The sequence below is a fragment of the Rosa rugosa genome, chromosome 3 (assembly GCF_958449725.1).
Source record: "Rosa rugosa chromosome 3, drRosRugo1.1, whole genome shotgun sequence".
Lineage (NCBI taxonomy): Eukaryota > Viridiplantae > Streptophyta > Magnoliopsida > Rosales > Rosaceae > Rosa > Rosa rugosa.
Genome location: NC_084822.1, coordinates 47,653,216 through 47,671,602, shown reverse-complemented (window position 1 = coordinate 47,671,602; position 18,387 = coordinate 47,653,216). Strand labels below are relative to the sequence as shown.

General features: G+C 38.2%; 2 protein-coding genes and 1 long non-coding RNA gene across 6 annotated transcripts; 2 read left to right on the top strand and 1 right to left on the bottom strand.

Annotated features, from left to right (window-relative positions):
• Positions 1-487: 487 nt before the first annotated feature.
• LOC133739195 (uncharacterized) lies at positions 488-5,480 on the bottom strand. 4 transcript variants are annotated; one of them, XR_009860485.1, is made up of 10 exons: positions 5,157-5,480; positions 4,969-5,064; positions 4,826-4,882; positions 2,618-3,804; positions 2,187-2,283; positions 1,994-2,096; positions 1,686-1,768; positions 1,257-1,388; positions 1,108-1,150; positions 488-1,006 (listed from the first exon to the last, which is right to left on the bottom strand). It is a non-coding gene; the product is annotated as an uncharacterized LOC133739195 (long non-coding RNA). The 4 variants fall into 4 exon arrangements; XR_009860484.1 differs by lacking the exon at positions 1,994-2,096 and having other exon boundaries at positions 4,780-4,882; positions 5,157-5,479; XR_009860483.1 differs by lacking the exon at positions 1,994-2,096 and having other exon boundaries at positions 1,092-1,150; positions 5,157-5,479.
• Positions 5,481-6,604: 1,124 nt separating this feature from the next.
• LOC133736757 (protein DETOXIFICATION 41-like) lies at positions 6,605-9,146 on the top strand. The gene is made up of 8 exons (XM_062164349.1): positions 6,605-7,022; positions 7,263-7,807; positions 7,892-7,978; positions 8,066-8,122; positions 8,212-8,450; positions 8,533-8,651; positions 8,760-8,846; positions 8,956-9,146. The coding sequence occupies exons 1-8, from the start codon at positions 6,711-6,713 to the stop codon at positions 9,028-9,030; spliced, it is 1,521 nt and encodes a 506-aa protein (XP_062020333.1). The 5' UTR covers positions 6,605-6,710; the 3' UTR covers positions 9,031-9,146.
• A 1,473-nt stretch (positions 9,147-10,619) lies between these two features.
• On the top strand, positions 10,620-13,671 carry LOC133739080 (uncharacterized). The gene is made up of 4 exons (XM_062166795.1): positions 10,620-10,756; positions 12,931-13,034; positions 13,144-13,291; positions 13,388-13,671. Exons 1-4 carry the CDS (start codon positions 10,738-10,740, stop codon positions 13,420-13,422), a joined length of 306 nt encoding a protein of 101 aa, XP_062022779.1. The 5' UTR covers positions 10,620-10,737; the 3' UTR covers positions 13,423-13,671.
• The last annotated feature ends 4,716 nt before the right edge of the window (positions 13,672-18,387 follow it).

Genomic DNA, 18,387 nt, shown 5'->3' with positions numbered 1-18,387 from the left:
AAGTAAAAAGTGGCTTGATATCGTAAAAGGGTTTCTTTTCCATATCTTTTTTATTCAATAACCTTCTTGCTATTGGAATTTATTTTTTTGTTCAAGTATTCAGTTTCATAAATATATGTAAAATATCTTTTTCTTCTTTAACCTACTCAACAATTGATTTCGTTAACTGTAATTGTTTTGATCCCACATGGCAGCCCGTGAAAAATACTTTCCTGAAAAATGAACGCACACACTCAAGAAAAATGGTTGAGGCGGTGTTGTCACTAGCGCTGGAGAGGACATTGTTAAAAGGTGAAATATTGAGCTGCTATATGAGCAAGGTCAAATGTACCTCTCAATTATCAGATCAGTGTACTTTTGACTGAGATATAGTAATTGTGATAACGTCTTTCTCCACAATTATACAATTTACAAGATTTTCCTGGATGACGTACATTTCGCATTATTTGTGTTTAATCTCACTCATGCAGAACTTCTCACATAAGAATGAAAGAATGATTAAGAAGAAACAGTATAGGTGTGTCCTCTCTTTGAGTTCAGTTCTGGATGGTATTTAACTCAGTAGAACTACCTCTACCAGATGTGTGAAGGAAGAGGGTCTCTACAACTGTACATGCTCAGGGATTACTAGTTGTGATTTATGAATGTACAAGACACATCTTTAGCTATTTTTATGTATGTCCCCCAAACAATCTCTTCTACTACAAGATAATTAGGGAGCAGAAGCATCTATTGCCTTTCTCCCACGAGGTATGTGAATTTCGTAGGTACCTCAGTGGTGACGACTTTCTGAAACTCATTTCCCAATATCCAAGATTGTAAAGAAGCTTGTACTAAATAGTACATATCTTACATTTTAAGATTGAACCAATCATTCCATATGAGTTCTTCAGATGTGTAGTCTGTTGCTTCAGATGTGCACTACTTAGGGATTTCGAGAAGATGAATAGCACCAAGGTCGAGCTTGTAACATACTGCAAGTTACTACTAATAAAGAGAAGTCCACCTGCAAACAGAGCAACGATAACTTCAAATCAACCATTAACTAAGAGTTTAGTTATTTGGTCATTAATACTGTAAGATAATCATACTGGGTGTTCTTTGAACCTGTGTAGAGCTACTCCTGGCATCACTGCACATATAAATGACTCTGCATTGGTGTTGTACTTGGCCAAGTTAGTCTTTCCAGCATGGTATTTTTGTGACAAAATCTAGGTGATTACTTTACATATTCATCATGATTGCAGTGTACATACCTTGTTTGGTATTAATTCTTTGTTCACTTATCAGCTACAAAGTGTTACTCTTGCTGGCATAAAAGAGTCTAGGGAAATACATTTGAGCAGAGCGAAGACTGTTTATTCTCAAATTGGCAGTGAGAGAGAGAGCTGGAATCATGAAAAATTTGAAAGGTTTTAGCATAACTCAAATGAAATCACAACCAAAGACATTCAAGTACCAGAAACATGCTTACTATTTTGATAGATTTGACATTCATGAAACAATCACCAATGTAACGAATCGGATTTTTAGAAAGAAGTACAGAAAATAAATTCAAGAGGTAAATATTTCAGACACGACTACCAGTCTACCTAAATATTTCAGCTTCAGCATCACAAAGCCTTAAACTTGATTAAGCTCAGTAAAAAATGTAAACTAAAGGCAAGACTCAGTAAAAATCTTACCCAATCATGGAGTTGTTCCTCTTCATGAGTTTAGTTTGTGTCTGCATTTCTTACTCCCTTTTGGTAGCCCTAGATTTCCAGATCTGCAGACCACCACAAAACGAAAACAAAACCATAACTTTACTACTGAAACTTACATTACAAACACGAAAAACAGAGAATGTGATAACCTCTTCTAAACTACAAAAAAAACAAAGAGCATTGCACAGAACATTATTTGTTGACTTCCAGGATAAATTAACAGCTTCTTCAGGGAGTGATTGAGGTCAGTTAAAGTTGTGATTCTGGAAAGAAAAAAAAAAAATTACCGATTGTTCCCGTCCCCTTCTTCCTTTTATCTGAGTTATCTACTTTCTTCATTACCCCAATATAAACTACAGAAACCTCTATGTGCATTCGCAAAGCTCACATCTTGACCATTCACAGGTTCACCAAATTAGAGCAGGAAACAAATCAAACCCAACAAACCTAGAAACACAGATTAAACAAATCAAAACGAACCTGATACAATAATCTTCTTCTTATCAGACACCTTCACTTCTCTAAACACATTCAATGCGGTAGAATCCTTAAAAATCTGAAGTGGGTCTTTTTTAACCTGAAGCATTCCAGGAAATTGTAAACCAACTAACCTACATGCCAGAAAATGTCCAATATTGACTAAAAGGAAAACGCTAAAGAATATTTGATTGGTCTCTGCAGAACCCCAACAATTTGTCTCTTTTCTAAAAATTTGTTTTTCATTACTATAACTTGGTAAAGCAAATTTGGACAAATCAAAGCCCGAGTTATGAGATTAACATAGTGATTGGAAAGAAGGAGTCCAATATTGCAAATTTGAAGAAACCAAGCATATATAATCATGATGTAGCAAAAAAATGAAAATATGATCGAGGACAGAAAGAATTGGAAAGAAGGAGATGGGGATTTACCTCAACTGATGGATTCCGTAATCGAGTCTGGGTTTGCTCCGATGTTGATCTCAGAAGCAACTGAAGAAGATTTGAACCCAGCTGGCAATTGGAGATTCAAGATTCCACTAAAGCCGATCGATCTGTAGGAAACATATATATATACGGAGCGGTTCTAAAGAGGACGTCTGCACTGTTGCGGACGTCGACGCAGCAGTCTCGATCAAGCTTCGACGGCGCGGCGCGGCTTGCCGGACGGAGGCCAGGGGTAGGACGGACCGGTCTGCAGTCGGGTGGAGTCGCCGAAGACGAGGTTGCAGCTCTGCCCAGAAAGTTGCAGTTGCAGGTCGAGTCGCTGCCCAGAACCTGCAACCTTGACCTCCTCCGACCTCGATCGCTGCCCAGAACCGTCTGGAATGCCTCTGGCCTCCGTCCGCCAAGCCCCGAGCAGCTGTCGCCGCCTGGAACGCCGCTGCTGCGTCGCCGTCCGCACTTCAGAACCGGCCTATATATATATATATATACAAATCCTATCCAGAGCGAGGTTAGGGTTTAGGGTCACTTTTCGGTCGCATATTCACATCTTAACCGTTCAGGTTTTAGGTACTGAATCTGTCCAACCTGAACCGTACTAACTTTAAGGCAATTATCAATGCCTTAACGACCATCAATTTGGCTGAAATTTTGCAGAGATGATCTATACATTAGTACCTAGAAACTGAATGGTTGAGATGTGGATATGCGACCGAAAAGTGACCCTAAACCCTAACCTCGCTCTGAAATTTCAAAGCGAGACCTCGCTCTAGATAGGATCTATATATATATATATATATATATATATATATATATATATATATATATATATATATAGGGGTGGGCGCGGTTCGGTGCGGATCGGTGTTGGGTCAAAACCGCAACCGAACCGCTTCATTCAGTTACCACAACCGCATTTTAAAAACCTACACCGTTTTGCGGTGCGGATCGGTTTCGATTGTGTTCGACTTTCTTTTTTTTTTCCCATATTTTCGACCAAAGTCGACACATTTCCTAAAAAGATATTCCACAAATAAACATGATTTTATCCCTAATAACAAAGATAGACTTAACTGATCAAATCATGTAGAATAAATATTTTTTTTACAACTTAATGACTGACGTCAGGTTCACATAAGCTACAACAGCTTGCCATCTGCTTCCAATTGCCGTACCTGACAGGCATCCATAATGATCTACAGTTAAATATCTTATGATTGGGATTGAAAGGAACATAGGGGGAGAAAAAAAGAAAGACTTTGTATTTCGGTTTTTGATATCTCTTGTTCGCTGCTATCAGTTTTGGACTTTTGGTAGCTTGATCTGGCCTCGTATCGAAAGAAAAGAGAGAATGAAAAGGAGAGGATGTGATTTTCTGGAATCGACGATTGAAAAACTTTTGGCAGTATATATGGCCTTTGTGTATTTTGTACCAAGGTATGTAAAATACACAAAAATATGGTGAATACATTAATACCAAAAAAATAAAAAATATGGAGACAAGCAACAATAAAAAAAAGAAAAAAGAAAAAAAGAGGAAAATGATATGAAATTGACGCAGTTAAAAAAAAAAAAAACAGTCACACTAAAGTCATAAGCGTGGTTTTTAGTTAGTATAGCCTACAATAGATACCGTGGTTTCACCGTATTTAATGAATTTTAGATAAGGTTATCTATATCCTTTGGAGCAAAATTTATAGAATGACAGAGTCTTATGAGGCTTATCCTAATAGTGTGGTTCTGTTCACTACAAACACCAAAAATTTGACCACCTTACCTTAGAGCATCTCCAACAGTGATAGCTATCTTCATAGCTAAAAATAGCTAAAATTAGAATATAGCTAGTTGAATATTGAGTTATGCTCCAGCAGAATACCTAAATCTCAAGTTAAATTTAACTTTTAGTTAAATTTTTCTTTTCTCTAGCTAAATATAGCTAGGTCTTTTAGCTAAAGCTAAATTTAGCTTTTGTTTAGCTAGTCTGCTGGAGATCAAACTTAGCCTAAAATTAGTTAAATTTCAAATTTTTTTTGAAATAAGTATTCTGTTGGAGATGCTCTTAGGATGAGTGGATGACCAACACCTATCCCATTACTCACTCAGAACACTGCATAAGCCAAATCGCATTATCGGAAAGAAACTTCTAATACATTTTTGCCAAGGAAGAATTGAAAACTCCCAAGATTTGTCACAAACCTTGCTGCAGCAGCAAGGCCTAGCATAAATTTCATGTCCCAGTTCAAGTAGTTCATGCTGGAATCATCAGAGAATATGTAAAGTTAGATAACAATGAGAGTTAAACAACCGATCAAATTGACTGAGAAAAATTAAAGATATACCAGCTAGAAATGGAGTCCAGTGAGATTCTAAGCTAGGGTAGGCTAGCTAGGAGCCTTGATATAAGCAGTAACCCTTGAGTGTACCATATCTCCAAACTACATTGAAGCATTATTAAACTCAGTTTCATAGGTATACTACAAAAAGAAAAAGCTAGGAAAGGCTAAAAACTTGAAATATATATACATACCACAACATGATAGCAAAAGCAATAGTTAGGAGCTGACATGGATTCTATATACCAGTCCTGAGGTTAGACCACCTCAATGCTATAGGCCTTTGCTCCAAAAATTCTTCAATTGCGGCAGATGACAAGTCAGGAGTTCGGGAATGGGAGTCGAGTCTGAGAAGTAGCTAGCGGCTGGTACTGCTCTGATGACCCCATGGTTGTCTCAACCGGCTGAGCCACCACCACTTGATCACGTTGAAACTATGATGAGTGTTGTGTGTGTGCTTGGAAAGCAGAAGCAGACAGAATGTGTTTAAATCATGTTACATTATACTACAGAAAACAGAAGGGGAAGTTGAAATTATAAGGTCTAACTAACATTCCAAATTGCAGGCACCAAACAGTATTAGCATGTGCTCTGCTAATTTAGGAGAATTTTAGCTGCAACTAACCAAAGGAGGAAATCCTCTGTCCCCATTTCCCTGTCCCTTACCTGTATCCATCTAAAATTTCGACACCTGACCTCTATAAGAACAGTCACTAACCAGTGAACCATCTTCATCATCAATGTCATCAGAAATGGGTCTTATCCATCTTGATCGAACTCATTCATCACACCACATCATCATAATGGGTCCTAGTGTCTTAACCAGTGATTTATGGAGTTGTTGGGTTAGTGGGTTAACGCACTGAGTATGTGTTAACAGTGTCAGGTATGGAAATTTTAGATGGAGACAGATGAGGCCAGAGACACGGAAATTTGGGACAGAGGTCTCCCAAGTCCCAACTGACACATTTGTGTTCAGAAATTTCACAACCTATGCATGCAAGCCAAAACAAACATCGAAGCACAATTTTCTAGTACAAAGGCATTCAAGATGTCAGCCGGTCAGTTATGGATTGACTGCATTGTCTGACTGATGGACTTGTCAGCCGGTCATATTATGAGAAGATCCGAATTTTATGTAATATTTGATGCTAAAGCATCCGGAAACAGTAATTTTGATCCCCTATACAAGGAGGAAAAGAACAGGCTCTTGCTACGTATGCTCATCAACCTCTCTACAAAACGGCTCACAGTTTTGAATCAAGATACCCAAAAAAGTTGTTGACCATATTTAGGTTCTCCCATGTTTACCTAACCCAATTAAAAGAGAAGTATCTTAGCTAGTCTTCTTCTTGCTCTGTATCTGAGTCTCCTCCAAAATGAATCTAAAACAAAAACAGAGTCGACAAGGCACCCAAACCCAAAACTGACCAGCTGACATCTTCAATGCCTTTGTACTTGTACTAGAAAATAGTGCTTCGATGTATCATTTGACTTGTTTACAAGGGTTTTCGTGAACTTTCTAAACAAAAATATGGAATGTTAGTTAGACCTTATACTCATACTGTTTGGTGCCTAACAAATTTGGAATGTTAGTTAGACCTTATAATTTCAACTTCCCCTCGTGTTTTCTATATCATAATGTTACATGAGTTGAATACGTTGTCTGCTTCTGCTTTCCAAGCACACAGACACACTCGCAGTTTCAACATCATCAAGTAGTGGTGGCTCAGCCGGCTGTGACAACTATGGGGTCCTCGGAACAGTACCGGCCGCTACTCCTCGGACTCGACTCACATTCCCGGATTCCTGACTTGTCATCCGTCGCGATTGAAGAATTTCTGGAGCAAAGGCCTATAGCATTGAGGTGGTGGCCTAGGCTAGTGGCATGGGAGTCGAGACTGCTATGGATTTTATCCGGTGCGTCTATTCTAGTTTCGGTTTTCAATTACATGCTCAGCTTTGTCACGCTTATGTTCTGTGGCCATCTGAGTTCATTGGAGCTTGCTGGAGCCTCTATTGCAAGTGTGGGAATCCAAGGTCTTGCTTATGGGATTATGGTATGTAATCCAACTGTATCTAACATACTCATGTAGCTTTCCTGTTTCTTCTTGTTTGAATGAATTAATACTATTTGGTTCTTGAAGCCATTCTATCTATTATTGAATCATATAAGGCTATAAGCTAAACTTATTTTCAGTTTTTCATCTCTATGTTTTTTACTCATTTGAAGAACATTACTCTATATTCTCTTAGCCTAACATAAGCTAAACTCTTTATTTATTGCTTTGATTTTCAAGTTGGGCATGGCGAGTGCTGTACAAACTGTTTGTGGGCAAGCCTATGGAGCCAAACACTTGGGAGCAATGGGGATCATATGCCAAAGAGCAATCGTCTTGCACTTGGGAGCAGCAGTCCTCCTTACATTTTTGTACTGGTGGTCAGGTCCATTACTTGTAGCCATGGGCCAATCAGAAAGCATAGCAGAACAGGGTCAAATCTTTGCGCGTGGTTTAATCCCTCAACTCTATGCATTTGCCATAAACTGCCCACAACAGAGGTTCCTCCAGGCACAGAACATAGTGAACCCTTTGGCATACATGTCCATTGGAGTTTTCCTCCTTCACACTCTTCTCACTTGGGTGGTGGTTTATGTAGTGGACTATGGACTAATAGGTGCTGCTCTTACACTGAGCTTTTCTTGGTATTTGCTTGTGATTACAAATGGGATTTACATTCTCGTAAGCCCCAACTGCAAGGAAACTTGGACTGGTTTCTCATGGAAAGCGTTTTCTGGAATGTGGCCTTATTTTAAGCTAACTATTGCTTCTGCTGTCATGTTGTGGTATGTATATATACATGTAAAGTTTTAGAGATTACCTATCTATGTGCACCTCATGAAACTGAGTTTAATAATGCTTCAATGTAGTTTGGAAATTTGGTACTCTCAAGGGTTAGTGCTTATCTCAGGGCTCCTACCCGACCCTACAATCTCACTGGACTCCATTTCTATCTGGTATATGTTTTATTTGTCTCAGTCCATTTGATCAGTTGCTTAACTCGCACTGTTATCTAACTTAATCGTATTCTCTGATGATTCCAGCATGAACTACTTGAACTGGGACATGCAATTTATGCTAGGTCTTGCTGCTGCAGCAAGGTTTGTGACAAATCTTGGGAGTTTTCAATTCTTCCTCGGCAAAAATGTATTAGAAGTTTCTTACTGATAATGCGATTTGGCTTATGCAGTGTTCGAGTGAGTAATGAACTAGGTGCTGGTAATCCAAAGGTGGCCAAATTTTCGGTGTTTGTAGTGAACGGGACCAGCATCCTGATTAGCATAGTGTTCAGTGCTATTGTGCTGATATTCAAAGTTGGATTGAGCAAGCTATTTACAAGTGACGACGATGTTATTGAAGCAGTGTCTAATTTGACCCCCTTGCTAGCCATCTCTGTTTTCTTGAATGGCATTCAACCTATACTCTCAGGTATTGACAGTATATGCTGGACACAGTAAAAAGAACATCTCAGTCAGGCACCATTTCTAATTTTTGATGTGTTGAATTTCAGGTGTGGCAATTGGAAGTGGATGGCAAGCTGTTGTAGCTTATGTGAACCTGTCTTGTTACTACGTTATCGGTCTTCCAATTGCGTGTGTTCTTGGCTTTAAAACTAGTATGGGAGTAGAAGTAAGTACTGGAAACTTTACCTCACTCTCATCAGTCAAGTTAATGCTTTTGTGATTGTAAATGTTATTGAAAATAATGCATTTTTGATTTTTGGCCTTGATTTTTCAGGGTATTTGGTGGGGGATGGTTATTGGAGTATTTTTACAGACAGTAACTCTAATTGTTCTCACTGCCAGAACCAATTGGGATGCTGAGGTAACTTGAATTCTGATGAAAGTTTCTTATTATCTGAAAACAGAGTATACATTAACTGAAATTGGCCAGGTTTGTGACCAAAGATTTTGATCATGCTTTTGTTTTGTAGGTTGTAAACGCGGCTGAGAGATTGAGGACATCTGCAAATGTAGAACAGTTGCTCTTGGTGGATGACGACGTATGAGTCTATAACAAGAAGTGCTCACAGTTCAAACTTTATTTTACCAGGGTTTCATGTAGTGCAATACAATGTTTTTTATGATATTGCATTGCCAACGAGAATTGGGTTATATGTTTGTTTCTTTCCCTATATAGAACCAATCATGTAGCCAGTTTTGATTATTTAAGGGACAATTCTAGGAGTGAATCTAAGATTTGTCCTTATTTAAGGCAATAACACAAGCAAGATATTGCATTCAAAATAAAATTTCATAGACAAGTTTTGAAGCCAAGAATACACGCAATTGGAAGGCCAGTAATGTAGTAACAAGAACACTTGTGTTAAATTAGATGTCGCTTTGGTCATGCAATTGCAATCTTTCAACAATATTTATTTTAAAGCAAGATATCGCGTTCAAATAATCCATAAAATTTTTCGAAAACTTCTACCAACTCATAGCGACATCAAATTTAACCCATATACCTTCTCAAAAAATAAAATTTGACACATCAACAATTTCGGTTGTTTTTTTTTTTTTTTTGGAATCTATAAAGATAATAACAAATAACAAAAAATTAATTAAGGAATCTCCCTTTACCAATGAATGGATCATTTCCCTCTTTACCAAGGAATCTCCTGCAACAATTGAAGACCGTTGATTAATTTGTTGGCAAATTTGGGGGGCTAGGAACAACTTCTCCTGCTTCCCCAAACAACATCTCTCTTGCTGCGACCTCTATTGGTTCAAACTTCAGAAGCAACAATCAGTCTACTGCAAAGAAAGTCTCTTCCTCCACGACTTCTATTCATTGGAACTCTCCTCCAGCTGGTTATTTCAAACTCAACTTCGATGGTTCGGTCAAGAATCACAACCATGCAACTACGGGGTTCATCATCAGAGATTCTAATGGTAGCCCTCTCTTGGCGGGAGCTCGTCGGCTTGGTGCTACTACAGTTCCTGTCGCCGAAGGTTGTGCGCTCAAAGATGGTTAAATTCAGGCTCTTTTGCATGACGTCTCTAAAATTCAAGTTGAGGGTGATTCTCTTCTCATTATCAACTGCATAAAGAAAGCTTGTACCCCTCCTTGGAAGCTTAAGTCCCTCATCCAAGATATTTGCAGTCTGGCTACGAAGTTCGGGACCATTTCCTTCTCTCATGTTTTTCGTGAGGCCAACTTTGTGGCGGATGCCATTGCCTCAACGGGTCATGCTCTCACTTGTCCCAAAATTTGGTTTGGTGTTGTTCCGGCTACAGCCTCGTCAGCCTTACTGCTAGATACTGTTAACCTTGGCTGTCCAAGGGGCTTTGTTTTGTAGTTTTCCTTTTCTCCTCAAAAAAAAAAAAAAAAAAACAAAAAATTAATTAAATTACTCGAAATCATTTTTTTCTTTTCTAAAATAGAAAACTGAAATTCCGACATTTCATAAACACAAACACCACGAACCCCAGACGAAGGCCCAAACATGACATGGACTTCAAAAGCCCAAAATGATCTGGGCCGGAGACTTACCCTTAACTGGAAAAGATTAACATCCCAGACGAATAAACGCACGACACGTAGAAAACACCTTAAAATTGACGTTTCTGTAGCCAATGAAAATTGAGATGACGTGTACAACTGGTCGACGGCAAAATCTGGAAGTATATATACACCATATATTCTGCCCGACTCTTTCTAGAAAATTATTGGAAGGAAGACTTCCGAGTTTAGACTCCGATCTCCATCTCCGATGGCGTACGTCGAGCGAGGTTTGTATCTCTTTCTCTCTCAGTCTATTTTCGGTCGGGGTGATTCGATTTCTATCAGAAGCTAGGGTTTGATTTTATCTTAATTTTTGTTTGGTATGATCGGAATCGGTTATTCATGTTTTTCAGATCAGGGTTTGATTATCACTCTAGCTCTGAATCGCGTGCCCCTCTCGAAAATATTATATTGGATTGTTGATGTTCTGGATTAATGTCTTAATTTTCGAAATTATCAGGACTAGATTTTTTTTTTAGGCTTCTGTATGTATGTGAGAACTCTAATTTGGTCTAGCATTGGTAATGTTCTTAGGTTGAAAACAGCGCATTTTAGACTGCGATTATGGAGGTTTTTTGGAAATGAAATTTGCGTCCTTTTAGGCATAGTGAGGCATCCAGGTTCTTCAATTTTCAAAGTTTTGGGGGATAGCAATCATTTTATGGGTTAACTAGAGTGCTTTATGGCTTGTGTAGAATGAAGAGGGTGTGCCAGCTTTTTCCGTTGTAAAAGTCTGCTGTATTATGTGATTTTATGGTTTCTCCTTGTTTGTTTGGCTATGCTTTTGTGAATCATGTGATTCAAATATGAGCAATGCCTGAACAGTCTAATGCTAAGCGAAGCTGAGTTAGGACGTGAGCTTTTTGTTTGTAAAAGATTACATGATTTTTCTACTTTTTGCTTATTTCTTTCTATCATAATATATTTTCTCATGTGTTTTTTTTTTTTTTTTGTTCTTGGGACTCACAGTCAGAGATACTGCAATTAGTTCTCAGGTGTGCATGTGCCCTAGTGTTTGTTGTTTGTATTTGGGTACTGGTGTATTTGGATTAGGTTTCTGTTGTATTTGTTCTCCACAAGCGTAGGAAGCTGGGCGAAATCTAGAAGGGGAATTAATGGCTGGTTAGCAGCAGTCGCTTAATAAAATTGCTTTTGTGTTCCCCCAATCAATGCAATTTTCTTTCTATATTAATTTTGGCCAAAACCTCAATGCTGATTCACTGTCAATAAGGTTTACCGTCTTTGTTTTTTAAATTTGTTCTATATGCTCCTTTCTTGCGTGTGATGTCCTTGTCTCTCTCCCTTCTACATAACTCAGCTTGCTAAGAGCTTATGTAAGATTGGCTTGCTGCCATTTGACCTGTAGAGCAGTGCTGCTTATTTTGGTTGAATATTGTTGTGACATTTCGCCTTTGCTGCATTTTGTTTTTACTTATTTTCTGTAGTATTGCATTTTTTTGGCAATGCTTCTGTCTTTCTTGTCTAAATTATGTACAAGAGGGTTGGTTATGCTATACTGTGTAGTGTTTTTGACTTTTACATAGGATTCTATTCTTTGTCAATGTTTTTTGTGTCACTTGTTCTCTATTTATGAATGAGAGCCTAGGTGATGTTGAGATGGGACTGGCTATCATATAATGATACATTTTGCAAATATTCTTATTTTTACCTTCCTCTCTCTCAAGAAATGCAATTTGCCTTCATTATTATTATTATTTTTAGGTCTACTGCTAAATTTCTTCATTCATTCTTTCCTTCTGTAGTTTTGTATAGGAGTTCTTTAAATTCATGATTTTGTGATTGTGGGGTAGTGTGTTCTCTTCTTTCTTTTCTTTTTTAAATTTCTCTAGCTTATCTTTTTGGAACAATTAGTTGATGACTTCACTCAGGCGTCCTCAATATGAGAGGTACTGCATCTTGAGTTGCTAACTTGTCGAACTTCTTAGTTTTAAGACCTTGTGCTAGATTTTGGTAATCTTTGCCTGTACCAGGATGTTCTTTGTAATTTATATCTTGGACCTAGTTGATGGGGTGTGTGGTGTGTTTTTTGTGTTTGTGTTTGTGTTTGTGTTTGTGTTTTTATGGACAACTTGGCTTCTCTATAAGCTTGAGTAACTTCAGCAGTATGGGAGCTTCTGGACTTGGCTATAGTCTAAGGCCTTATGCCAGGTTGTGCTTGGGTTTATATGTGCCGAAATGTGCTATTTTTATGGTCTGGATTGAATTTCTTTTGATGTGCTTGGTGGAACTTCCACAAAATTTATTTTTTAAAAAAAAAATGCAAGATGCTGGGTGAAGCTGAATTGGGAGATGGCTGGCTTATTCTAGTTCAGTCATTCTTTGACCTTTATGCCTTGTGCTTTTGGACACTCGATGAGTATTCTGGTGTCTTTTGAATTAGGCGTTGTGAAATCCAAGCGATCCATTTGGCGACTCAAGACGATAACGGACTTCTTCTGGGCCATCGTCAACTTGATAGGCGTGTTTTTTGCTACAATGTTCTCGGTAAGAATTATTAGTATTCTCTTCTATGTTAGCCTATATGGCTTACTTTTAGAAGTATCAAATGGATTGTCTTCAAGAAACTTATATTTTTAATATTGTCATGCATCAGATGGAAAAGTCGGATGCTTACAGAAAAGGATCTGGTGCTAGCAAAAAATGGGATGGCGGGGGCCCCGGAGGGCCTGGAGGGGGACCGTATGGTGGTGGTCCGCGTGGCCCACCTCGTGGACTTGACAATGTTCGTGGCATCGACCATAGTAAGTTAACTCTTCTGCTTCCTATGTTTGGTTTTCTAATTATTTTGGTTTCTAACATTCCTTATTAAAAATGTTGCTCTACTTCTCAACACCCAGGTTCCTTACCTGCCTGCGGTTCCTGCTGTGGTTAAATGGCGGGGGGTATATCTTGCATCGTGCTTCGAAATGGTTGGCTGGTTTAGGAGTGATAATTTAGTATGTCAATGTAGATACATATAAGAAGACATGGAAGAGAAATGCAATAATCCATAACGTTTTAAATCCCTCCGAAACTCTTTGTTCAAGTACTAAATCTGTGGGTTTAGCTGTATGAAATGTGTAAAAGAGTCGTGATGATCCTTTCAAGAATATGCATACATTAATTTTCAGTCGTTTATTGATATTGTTGGGTCTATTTTCAAAATCAGATGCAATTGCTAGTACTTTTTCTATCCCCAACTCTCAAATTTTACCTACTATACTACATTGTGAACAACCCGTTTCCCTTATACTTGCTTGTTCAGATCCCAACCCCAACCCATTTATCTGTAACAACCGTGCCAGAGGTTCCTCCTCCAAACCCTCCTAACTAGACCCAGCAAACGGTTTGCTAACCTGGTAACCAGCAGCACGGTTAGAGCATATCCAAATCCGCCCATTAAATTTTTTTGGGTTTGTTATTGGGTGACTTGTTATAGTTATTGGGTGGGTTCCTGTTGATCTGTAAAGCCGTTAGTTTCCGTTAACATGATTAAAAAAGTAGCACTTCCAATACAATCAAGACAGAAGGAGAAGTCTGATTCCTTGACCTGTACTCTGACTTATGACACGTTTATTTAATTGAGATGAGAATAAAAATGAAAAAGGAAATGATTCCAACATATAAGATTTCTTGCATTTACTAACACATATAGCCTATAGGTATAAGAATGATTATAATGTATGAGATTCATGCGTTTACTTATATTAGCCCATATATATAGATATTGGAATTAGGGCTGTCAATTCCGACACGACCCGCCAACACGACTCGAAACCCGCACGAAATAAAGCGAGTTGAACCCCGCACGATTAAAAAGCGGGTCAACGGCGGATCAACCCGTCATGACCCATTTAATAAACGAGTCGGTCACAGGTCAACCTGCCAACATGAAGTGAACCCATATAACCCGTTTATTAAATGGGTTGGGTTATATTATATATATAACCCGCATACACAACCCATTTAAAAAAAAAAAATAATATATGCATATAAAGGTTGAATAAGTCTTTTTCTCACTTTAAGCTAGGGTTACCGTTAACACTATAAATTCTCTTGTTTGGGTCTTGTATCAACACACAAACCCTAACACTCACGGGTCATCTGCATCAAAATTTCTTCTATATTGATTCTCTGCAAACTGCAAAGGTATATTAGTATATAGCATATCAATCTTGTTATTTTCTCTACTTTGCATATAATTTGTTTACTTATTAATATCGTATTAGGATTTGATCGATGCTCTGCATTCAATTTTAAACTTCAAATTTAATTATGGATTATGCTCTACATTCAATTTTAAACTTCAAATTTAGTTAAATGGGTCACAATGTTAATGAGTCATTTTATCTAACACGACACGACCTATTTATTAAATGGGTTAAACGGGTAACCCGTTTAATAAACAGGTTGGGTTTGGGTTTAAATTTTTGACACGATTATTAAATGGGTTGGGTTTGGGTTTGTCTCCCATAACACGACAAATACCTTGACCTGACACGACCCATTGACAACCCTAATTGGAATGAGTGAGGGTCCCACCTCATTATTAGAAATCGATTTTTAAATAACTTTTAAGTCACGTTTACTTACTTGGAATGAAAATGAAAATGAAGGGAATGATTATGGAGTAAAAATATTTCTGCGTTTACTAACATATAAAGGAATCGGAATGATTTCGGGTAAAAGTATTCATGCGTTTACTAACACATGAAAAAATCAGAATGAGTGTAGGTCTCACCTCCTTGTCAGGAATCGATTCCTGAATACTCAAGAATTTGATTACTGATGGGGGAGATGAATTTAGGAATCAAAGCCTTCAGAATCAATACCGATTCCTTTCTTATCCCATTTCAGTTGTCTCTGATTCATGATTATATTACATTCCAAGTAAGTAAACGTGCCATTAATTTGATAACCAAGAGGAGGATATGGGTTTAAGAATGATTCTCATGCCGATTATTTTCTTCTCCCATTCTAGTTGTCTTCGATCCATGACTTCTTCCATTTCAGTTGTCTCTGATTCATGACTTTTTTCATTCCAAGTAAGTAAACGTTCCATTAAACTCTTCACTCACGCATCTTCTGCTCTTATTCCCATTATCTGATCCGTCGGCATTAAACTTTTTGGCCACATCCATCAGAAGCTATGTCTTTCTAGCCGTCTCTGTCTTTCTCTCTCTTAGTTTTCTTATTTGCTGCGCCATTGTTAAAGTCCATTTTGGGATGAGTTGGGTGTTGGAGACCAGATTGTGGTCACATGGAAATCCATTTTCTTCTGATTGCAATCACTTGGAAACCAAATTTCAACAAACTCTTGTTCAATGATGATAAATAAAGTTAGTCTAGTCGGATGCTGGTGTCAAATGAGCACCATATCACATAAACAAATGAGAGAATATCATATATGGTCACTTAACTGTTACCTGTTCGACATTTTGGTCACTCAATTTTTAAATATATCACTTTAGTCACTCTGTTAATTTTTTTTTTTTTTTTTTTGCCCCAATATCAAGGATATTTTCATCCAACCAATCATGGAAAATTGTGAAGTCTGAATTATAATGATTGGGAGAAGTGATCGACTAAAGTGAAATTCTAACAAAAATATCGTGTATTTAACTGAGATTTTAATAAAAGATTTAGCAAAGTGACTAAAGTAATTGAGAGAGTAATAGTTGAGTGACCAAAGTGTCGAATAAGTTATAGTTGAGTGACCATTTGTGAAATTCTCCCTAAACAAATAATAAATACACACACACACACACACAATTTGTCCAACCTGAACCGTTCGTGTTCATACTTAGTAAATCACGATTATGAAAACCGAAACGATCATCAATTTGACTAAAAATTTGCAAAAGACAAATTACAATGGGGTGGACTGAATAAAATATTTTAAGGGTTTTTGTCCATTTACCCCATTTCTAGGGATTTTTTTCCCACTAACCCCATTGAGTTTTTTTAATTCTCTCTTACCCAATACACTCTAAGGGAGTCTTCCCTAATACCCCATTAAGATTTTTTTTTTGTTTTTAATTTTTTTTTAATACCATTTTACCCCTCACCCCTTATTTACTTAGAGAGAGAGAGAGGGAGAGAAAATAGAAGAGAGAGAAACTATAGGAAACTTCGCCGGAGCCCGTCACCGGCCGCCGGAATCCGGTCACCGGCCGCCAGAATCCGGCCACCGGTCGCCGGAATCCGGCCAACTTTTGCCGGATTCCGGCCAACTTTCGCCGGAATCCGGTCACCGGCTGCCGCCCACCGGAATTTGCTGAAAATCTCATCGGAAAAGTTTTTTTTGCCCCCAGACATCTATTGCCCCCCAATAGACAACTATCAGCCATGTATTGCCCCCCAATAGACGCATATTGGGGGGCAATAGAGGTTTATGAAAACTCGCCGGAAGTCTCCAAAGAGGTTGTTGTAGATCTCATATGGGGTCGGAGAGGTTATTACCCCCTGAATAAACCTGTATTGCCCTCCAATAGACGTCTATTGCCCCCCAATAGATGTCTATTGCCCCCTAATACCCATTTATTTCTTAAAATTAGACAAATAAAACTTTGATTAAAGAAAAAAAACGATGAGATTACATCAATTCAAAACGTCTACTGCCCCCCAATAATTTTTTTTTCTTTGTTCTTTCCTTTTGGGCCTTTTGCTCTCCAATATAACTTTTTTTTTTTCTTTTTTCTTTCCTGGGCTCTGGACCCATTGTAGCAATAAATCATACAATTCCAAAACTTTATAAGAACAGTGTTTGCAACATGAAAATGTCCCAATTGACAACAAGTGGAGTTGCAGTAGAGCTCTTCATAATAATTTCCCAGAAAACATAAAAATGATAGAGAAAGATAGTGATTTACCCACAAACCATTTACCCACAGACCATCTCCCTTATCCAAAAGCCATCTCCTAATTTCAAAAAAAAAAAGATGGCTTCCCTTATCCAAAAGAATCTACGTCGAAGCTCTGTCTTCAGCTTCTTCACTTTCACTTTCATAGCTCACTGTATATACAGTTATACTACAAGTCCACAATCTTGTAAAGCTAAGACCCCAAATCAAAAAGAAAAAAAGAATGAAAGAATCGAGCTCGGAAATCGTCTCCGATTCGACTCACCTTAGTCACCTAGCTTCTCTATCATCATCATCATCCCTTTTACCCCTCCCGAGTTCTGGACTCACCAAACTCGTCGGAGACGCTATCTCTCATGCTCCGCTTCACCGGATACGACTCTCTATCGTAGCGTCTCTCTTACAGCCGCGCGAGAATTCGGAGCCCGACCCGGAAATTTCCAAATAATCAACGAAACCTAATCTGGGAAATTAGATGCGGCGGCAGCAGTGTTTGCGTTGTCGCCGGCAGAGGTCTGAGGGGGGGGGGGGGGGGGTTTGCGTTGTCGCCTGACGGAGGTCGAAGTCAGAAGGAATGAGAGAGAGAATCTGAGAGTGGCAGTGGCTGTAATTTATAATTAAGTTGTATCTAAAAGCGACTTTTTGCATTAAAATGGGGTGAGTGGGAACAAAATTCTCTTGGTGGTGTAAGTGGGCTAATTTTAGTCTATTTTGGTGCTATGGGTCAAGGACCCTAATTATAATCTGAAAGAGAGAAAGGTAAAAAAAACAAAAACAAATTAAACCCATTGACCGTGGCACCAAAACCTAATTGATGAAAAATTTTCCAGCAAAGTCATCTCTTTGTATGGTGGAGCTACCGGTAGATGTGATTTCAATTAATTTTTTTTCTTCTAATTTTAATTTTATCAACGGTAAAATTCGATTAACATAGTTATATAAAATTATTATGCAGAGTGAACAAAATATTTTGTAGAGTGACAATAATCGCACCC